The sequence below is a fragment of the Entelurus aequoreus genome, linkage group LG04 (assembly GCF_033978785.1).
Source record: "Entelurus aequoreus isolate RoL-2023_Sb linkage group LG04, RoL_Eaeq_v1.1, whole genome shotgun sequence".
Classification (NCBI taxonomy): domain Eukaryota; kingdom Metazoa; phylum Chordata; class Actinopteri; order Syngnathiformes; family Syngnathidae; genus Entelurus; species Entelurus aequoreus.
Window position 1 is genome coordinate 15009874 of NC_084734.1, and position 9352 is coordinate 15019225.

The 9352-nt window shown below is 38.1% G+C and overlaps 1 protein-coding gene across 8 annotated transcripts in view; it reads right to left on the reverse strand.

The window, feature by feature from the left end:
• The window catches only part of dlg3 (discs, large homolog 3 (Drosophila)), a 282485-nt gene that overhangs the window by 162479 nt on the left and 110654 nt on the right, over window positions 1-9352 (reverse strand). For 5 of the 8 annotated variants that reach the window (XM_062044293.1, XM_062044289.1, XM_062044292.1 and 2 more), the window contains one exon: window positions 5611-5772. In XM_062044293.1, the coding sequence (XP_061900277.1) occupies window positions 5611-5772 (162 nt within the window). The remainder of the gene's footprint in view (window positions 1-5610; window positions 5773-9352) is intronic. The other 3 variants (XM_062044294.1, XM_062044295.1, XM_062044291.1) reach the window with 1 other exon arrangement.

Here is a 9352-nt window from a genome sequence, read left to right on the forward strand (position 1 = left end):
ACACACACACACACACACACACACACACACACACACACACACACACACACACACACACACACACACACACACACACACACACACACACACACACACACACACACACACACACACACACACACTTTGTTGGACACATATAAGCTCAAACACACACACCACACACGGGTTTGCGAGGGGATGGAGACGGATCAAATGAGACAAAGTTTGCACAGGACAGGAACACAGGCAGGTACTGCAGCGAGAGGTATTAGCTCGGTTGTTAGCTCCCTCAGTGGGAAAGTTGGCCCGAGACAGAAGCTTTAGGTTTCATCCACGCCTCCTGACGGATGGATCTGAGCAGCTCGTGGGAGTGTGAAGACCTTCTTCAGCTGCTCTCTCTGAGCCGAGGCGGGCTTTTTCCCTCCCCTTCTTCTTACAGGCAGCTAATGCTGTGGTTTTAAGCTGCTGTTTAAACTCGATGGACAAATAAAGACCAAATATTTACCTTCCCCCCACCCCCCCCATTTGCTTTAAGTAGTTTTCACACCAATTTTGCAAAAGATAAGATGAAACATTTTATTATTTTTTATTTTTTTAATGGGTTTCGGAGAATCTTTTTATGGACGTTCTGAGCTAGGATAATAATTTGCAATAATAATAACTATAATATATAATAACAATAATTTGCAAAGGGCAGGATAATAATTTGCAATAATAATAACTATAATATATAATAATAATAATTTGCAAAGGACAGGATAATAATTTGCAATAATAATATCTATAATATATAATAATTTGCAAAGGGCAGGATAATCATTTGCAATAATAATAACTATAATATATAATAATAATAATTTGCAAAGGACAGGATAACAATTTGCAATAATAATAACTATAATATATAATAATAATAATTTGCAAAGGACAGGATAATAATTTGCAATAATAATAACTATAATAATAATAATTTGCAAAGGACAGGATAATAATTTTCAATAATAAAAACTATAATATATAATAATAATAATTTGGAAAGGACAGGATAATAATTTGCAATAATAATAATTATAATATCTAATAATAATAATTTGCAAAGGACAGGATAATAATTTGCGATGATAATAATTATAATATATAATAATAATAATTTGCAAAGGACAGGATAATAATTTGCATTAATAATAACTATTGTATATAATAATAATAATTTGGAAAGGACAGGATAATAATTTGCAATAATAATAACTATAATATATAATAATAATAATTTGCAAAGGACAAGAAAATAATTTGCAATAATAATAACTATAATATATAATATAATAATTTGGAAAGGACAAGATAATAATTTGCAATAATAATAACTATAACATATAATAATAATAATAATTTGGAAAGGACAGGATAATAATTTGCAATAATAATGACTATAATATATAATAATAATAATTTGCAAAGGACAGGATAATAACTCGCAATAATAATAACTAAAATATATAATAATAATAATTTGCAAAGGACAGGATAATAATTTGCAATAATGATAACTATAATATATAATTATAATAATTTGCAAAGGACAGGATAATATTTTGCAATAATAATAACTATAATATATAATAATAATAATTTGCAAAGGACAGGATAATAATTTGCAATAATAATATCTATAATATATAATAATAATAATTTGCAAAGGACAGGATAATAATTTGCAATAATAATGACTATAATATATAATAATAATAATTTTCAAAGGACAGGATGATAATTTGCAATAACAATAACTATAATATATAATAATAATAATTTGCAAAGGACAGGATAATAATTTGCAATAATAATAACTATAATATATAATAATAATAATTTGCAAAGGACAGGATGATAATTGCACACTAATTCCGGGAACGAACCACTGTGGGTGTGCATTTTTCTTTTTCTTTGGCTTTTGGTTCAACACTAAACTGATTTTGGTTCAACACTAAACTGATTTTGGAATTCTAATAGTGGAACTTCTTAAAACAGGGGTTACACTGAGGGCCATATCGACCTAAGAGGGCCACTTGTGACCGTATATAATTTATGAATAAAAATGTATAGGAATTCACCTCATGATATTATAAAATTAATTATATTTGTATTACATACACAGATGAGACTATTTGGTGAACATCCTTTTGTCCTACTCATTACGGCGGTTCTTGAACTCACCATAGTGTGGACCGTGACGCAACAGTTTGTTTACATGTAAAATCTTCCGCTCCGTCTCTGTCTCGTTTTGTCCACCAAACATTTTATACTGTGCGCGAATGCACAAAGGTGAGTTTTGTTGACGTTATTGACTTGTGTTGGAGTGCTAATCAGGCAAATTTGGTCAGTGCATGACGGCAAGCTAATCAATGCTAACATGCTATTTAGGCTAGCTGTATGTACATATTGCATCATTATGCCTCGTTTGTAGCTATATTTGAGTTCATTTAATATCCTTCACTTTTATCATCTTTGTATATAATGTATATTTGCATGTCTCATGACACATTATCTGTGTGTAATATTGGCTGCATTTCTGATAGTTGTTTGTGTGCCATGTTGTTCCAGACCACAGCAAACATTACCCAGCTTGCCAAAGATTGTAATAAATCTATTAAAAGAAGACAGCCTGCCGTTTCCTTTAACTTGGACACACACATCTATACCTTGGGCCATTAAAAGCCAGTCATTTCCAGGAGTTATCTCACCTTCTGAGTAGCCTCTGATTCACTAATGTTGTAAAAATGGGTAGAATAAATGTTACATTTCAACTTTTCTGTCAAGGAAGATTTGCTTCAGCCTGCGACACATTGTCATTTTGATAGTAGGCTGATATAGTTAATATAGACACTTACATCATGTCTTGTCTTCATTATATCACTTTTATACAGCTTTCAAACTCATTTTGATAGTAGGCTAATATAGACACTTGCATCATGTGTTGCCTTCATTATTACACTAATATAAGACTTTTAAAGTCATTTTGATAGTGGGCTATTATAACTAATATAGACACTTACATCGTGTGTTGTCTTCATTATAACACTTATATAAGACTTTTAAAGTCATTTTGATAGTAGGCTAATATAGACACTTACATCATGTGTTGACTTCATTATAACACTTATGTACATTATATATATACTTGCAGTGTGTATATTGTACATATTACATATTGTTATGAAAGTGTCTGTTACTACATTATATATATATGTCTTATAGTCCGAAAAATATGGTAAACGCGGATAAAAGAGGATAAGAGTGGGGGTGGTGGTGGTGGTGGTGGGGGGTGGGAGGGGGGGGGGGGCGAGATGTTCACATGCAAACATAATGAAGATGAGAAATCTAGATGAATGCGCTCTAATTGTCTTCCGTCTGCTCATTTCTACCTCGTTATGGCTTCTGTGCAGATGTCCTGGTCCCAGAGAGGAGGTTGCGGGGAGGTGAGGGGGGAGGGGGAGGAGCTAAAGCGAGGCGTGATGGACTAGGTTAGTACCTGCCAGCGAGGGGGGGTGGTGGAGCTTGGCACAAGGGTGCAGGGGAAGGACAGAAGCCTCTGAAGAGAGCCTGGGGCCCCTTGCCCTCCCCAGGCTTGTGGATGACACTGTAAATTGGCTCAGCCCGGCTGTGGGGGCACAGGAATCACAGTGAGGGGGAGGGGGGAGGGGGGGGGTCAAGGGGGGGGGGGCGGGAGAGGAGAGAGAGCACGCACACACCGACACAGAGATGCGACGTACAAGTACAAGTGACCACACACACTCATGCAGCCACACTCCATAGAACTAAAACCCCCTCCCCATATGAACGCCACATCTAATCCAGAGCTTGGATAGGAGGTCAAAGGTCGAAATAAGTCGCCACACGCGGTCCAGCGTCTTGAAAAAAAAATGGCTTGAGAATGTAGAAAATGTCTGCAGGTGTGTGTATTGTTGGCTGTTATAGGAGGGACTTACACCTTCTTCTCCACGCAATCTACAAAACCCCCAACAGCAGTGAAGTTGTCACGTTGTGTAAATGCTAAATAAAAACAGAATACAATGATTTGCAAATCCTTTTCAACTTATATTCAATTGAATGGACTGCAAAGACAAGATATTTCATGTTCAAACTGGAAAACTTTGTTATTTTTTGCAAATATTCGCTCATTTGGGATTTGATGCCTGCAACATGTTTCAAGAAAGCTGGCACAAGTGGCAAAAAAGACTTAGGAAGTTGAGGAATGCTCATCAAGCACTTATTTGGAACATCCCACAGGTGAACAGGCTGATTGGGAACAGGTGGGCGCCATGATTGGGTATGAAAGCAGCTTCCATGAAATGCTCAGTCGTTCACAAACAAGGACGGGGGCGAGGGTCACCACTTTGTCGACAAATGCGTGAGCAAATTGTTTAAGAGCAACATTTCTCAACCAGCTATTGCAAGGAATTTAGGGATTTCACCATTTAAGGTCCGTAATATTATCAAAAGGTTCAGAGAATCTGGAGAAATCACTGCACGTAACACTAAATGCCCGTGACCTTGGATCCCTCAGGCGGTACAGCATCAAAAAGCGACATTAGTGTGTAAAGGATATCACCACATGGGCTCAGGGACACTTCAGAAAACCACTGTCAGTAACTACAGTTGGTCACTACATCTGTAAGTGCACGTTAAAACTCTACCGTGCAAAGCCAAAGCCATTTATCAACAACACCCAGAAACGCCGCCGGCTTCGCTGGGCCCGAGCTCATCCAAAATGGACTGACGCAAAGTGTAAGAGTGTTCTGTGGTCTGACGAGTCCACATTTCAAATTGTTTTTGGAAACTGTGGACGTCGGAACAAAGAGGAAAAGAACCATCCGGATTGTTCTAGGAGCAAAGTGTAAAAGCCAGCATGTGTGATGGTATGGGGGTGTATTAGTGCCCAAGGCATGGGTAACTTACACATCTGTGAAGGCACCATTAATGCTGAAAGGTACATACAGGGTTTGGAGCAACATATGTTGCCATCCAAGCAACGTTATCATGGACGCCCCTGCTTATTTCAGCAAGTCAATGCCAAGCCACGTGTTACAACAGCGTGGCTTTGTAGTAAAAGAGTGCGGGTACTAGACTGGCCTGTCTGTAGTCCAGACCTGTCTCCTATTGACAATGTGTGGTGCATTATGAAGTCTAAAATAGCAGAAGGGAGACTGTTGAACAACTTAAGCTGTACATCAAGCAAGAATGGGACATAATTACACTTCAAAAATGTGTCTCCTCAGTTCCCAAACCTGTATGGAGTGTTGTTAAAAGGAAAGGTCATGTATCACAGTGGTAAAAATGCCCGTGTGACAACTTTTTTGCAATGTTTTGCTGCCATTAAATTCTAAGTTAATGATTATTTGCACACAAAAAAGAAGTTTCTTAGTGTGAACATGAAATATCTTGTCTTTGCAGTCTATTCAATTGAATATAAGTTGAAAAGGATTTGCAAATCATTGTATTCTGTTTTTATTTACCATTTACACAACGTGACAACTTCACTGGTTTTGGGGGTTTGTAAGTGAGTGTCGGTGATGCGGGGGTGGGAGGGGGAGGGGAAGGGAGCATAAGGGGGGGCGGGTGGCGGCCTACCTGGTGAAGTCTTCCTCCCCCAGCATGTGGCGGGGCACCGGCGAGTACCTGGACGGGGTGACCTGGGGGGGCGGGTACGCCGGCTTGGGCTCCATGGCGCCCATGTAGTTGTGGCTGACGTGGTTGTCCACCATGGTGGGGAAGGCTGGGGGGAGGGCCAGGCCAGTAGAGGGGAAAGAGAGAATGAATACACTCCAAGTAGATCCACTTCCCAACCACGTGACTTCAAACTTTTTTCATCCACAAGGGACATTGTTCAAAAACCGTGTGTGAGTGAGACTGAGGAAAACACTTCGCTACACATCTTAAAATTAAGCTAAATGAGGCCAGTCCAGTGTGTAAGCCAAACACTTCACAAAGAACAACTTTGGAAATAAATCGTCGAGAGGGCCCCCCAGACCCCCCCACCCCACACCAACCCCCATCCCCCAGTGCGGCTAATTTATGGATTTTTGTTCGCTGACTGCCGGCTATAAATTAAATAGTTAAAAAAACAAGCAAACATATATGGATGTATGTATATGTATAGATACGTGTATACATACATACATATATGTATGTATATATAGATACGTGTATATATATATATATATATATATATATATGCATGTTTATGCATTTTTATGTAGATATATATACAAATATGTAAGTATACATATATATATATATATATATATATATATATATATATATATATATATATATATATATATATATATATATATATATATATATATATATATATATATATATGCATGTTTATGCATTTTTATGTAAATATATATACAAATATGTAAGTATACATATACATACATATACATATATATATATGAATGTTGTCTGTCTATCTGTGTTGGCCCTGCGATGAGGTGGCGACTTGTCCAGGGTGTACCCCGCCTTCCACCCGAATGCAGATGAGATTGGCTCCAGCACCCCCCGCGACCCCGAAAGGGACAAGTGGTAGAAAATGGATGGATGGATGGCATACATATATACACCTACATATATATATATACACCTACATATATATATATATATATATATATATATATATATATATATATATATATATATATATATATATATATATATATATATATATATATATACACACACATGTATACATATATACACATACATACATACATATATACACATACACATACATGTATACATATATACACATACATATATACACACATATACATGTTTTCCTTTTTTTTTTTTTTTTTGCTGCAGCTGTTACATATACTGTAACAATATATACTGTTATGTATTGTATATATTATATAGAAATATAATATAATAATATAATATATCAGTATATATTATATACTGTATATATAATATGTACATATTACATATATGTTATATTTATATTGCTACTATGGTACATTTTTAGTCTACTTTATACCTGCATTATCTTTTCCATCCTTACCCTTTGCATCCTTTGTTATTGTGTGGAACAATTTCCCTTGTGGATCAATAAAGTTTGTCTAAGTCTAAGTCTAATTCTTATTGTTGCTTTTTAATTGTTATTCCTATTGTAATATTTTCTATTTTATTTCTATTTATACCCCCATTATTTACTTTTTAAATGTGATCTCAATTCTGTACACTGGTCCTGGAATTTAATTTTTCCTGAGGGAACTCTCCTGAAGGAATCAATAAAGTACTATCTATCTATCTATCTATCTATCTATCTATCTATCTATCTATCTATCTATCTATCTATCTATCTATCTATCTATCTATCTATCTATCTATCTATCTATCTATCTATCTATCTATCTATCTAAGTCTAATGGATTAAGAACAGCGATTAATTCCAAAAAATTTTTTACAACCTTAGTTTTTATGCATATTTGTACATGCTAGCGTCGTAAGCGTTAGCTACTGTGCTAACACCTTTACAAGTGTCTGTGTTAGTATTATTAACTTACAACAGCATTCTTTTTGTATTGTTTCAGTTTCACAAATTCCTCAGTAAATTCACCAAAACGTCACCGCGACCACGACTTCTGTTTTGTTTGATCAGCCGTTTTACTGCCCTGTCACAGGCGCCGTTTGGAAACGATTATGGTATGTAAACAAACATTCACAGAATGCCCCTGTGTAGATAATTAATTTCACACAGTATAAATAAATACAAAAATATATGAAAACATTTCTCCAGCATCCCCCCCGCGACCCCAAAAAAGGGACAAGCGGCAGAAAATGGATGGATGGATGGATGGATTTCTTCTGACCTTCAGTGGGTGCGTAACAACGACTGTTGTAGTGTCGGTGTTGTCACAGTCACTACACGACACGGAAAAGAGGGCGGATCGATACATGCATCGGTGGTGTCGCCACCCTTGTCGGAATAAGGTCGATACTACAGTGATGAAGTCGATACTTGTGTTTTCTAGTTTTTTTTCCAAGGTTTACAAACTGGAGGAATAATTCCCTGGACACAGGAGGACAATAATGATTAATAGATTGCAGTTTTTGCATGTACAAGATAATAAGGAAGTGGATTAAATACGATGTTGGTATGAACACATTAAAATGCGCACTGGTCAGCATAATTCCCTCATGCACGCAGAAATCGAGCCACACTTTCTTGCCAGCGTGGCTCTTCTGAGTGGGGACTTAAGACTGTGGAGCTCCCATGTGCAGGTGGGATGTGAGAAAGTGTCCACACTCAGTGGGAGGCAGAGAACTGCGCTTGTTATTGCCGTGGGACGAATAGTGTGTGTGTGTGTGTGTGTGTGTGTGTGTGTGTGTGTGTGTGTGTGTGTGTGTGTGTGTGTGTGTGTGTGTGTGTGTGTGTGTGTGTGTGTGTGTGTAAGCAGTCACTATGTGGGTTTCTGGGCGTAAAGGTTTTGTGCAAGAGAGCAGCCATTCTCTGTAAGACTGTTCATGTACAGCAGGTTCAAGACGAAAAGAGAATATTCCTGGAGGTTGAAGATATTACGAGTCCTATCACGTAACATTGGATGGAGGTATTACTGTAGTATTAGGTTAGTTTTGATCTCATTCTGGTTATTAGAAATATTATTGAAATATGACTTAACCTACTTGGTTTAAAAGACAAATATTTTTATAGTATTAATATTTTGACGTAATGTTTTACACCTTGGTAGGCACACACACTTTCATATGTGCACACATCTTGGTAGGCGCACATACCTTGGTAGGCGCACACACCTTCATAGGTGCACCACCTTGGTAGGCGCACACACCTTGGTAGGCACACACACCTTGGTAGGCGCACACACCTTCATAGGCGCACACACCTTCATAGGCGCACACACCTTGGTAGGTGAACACACCTTGGTAGGCGCACTCACTTTCACAGGTGCACACACCTTGGGAGGCGCACAGACATTCAAAGGTGCACACATCTTGGTAGGCGCACATACCTTGGTAGGTGCACAACCCTTGGTTGGCGCACACACCTTGGTAGGGGCGCACACCTTGGAAGGGGCGCACACTGTGGTAGGCGGACACACCTTGGTAGGTGCACACACCTTGATAGATGCACACACCTTGGTAGGGGCGCACACCGTGGTAGGCCCACACACCTCGGTAGGCACACACACCTCGGTAGGTGCACACACACCTTGGTAGGGGCGCACACACCTTGGTAGGGGCACACACCGTGGTAGGCGGACACACCTTGGTAGGTGCACACACCTTGGTAGGTGCACACACCTTCGTAGTCGCACACACCTTGTTAGACACACAAAGTTTCATA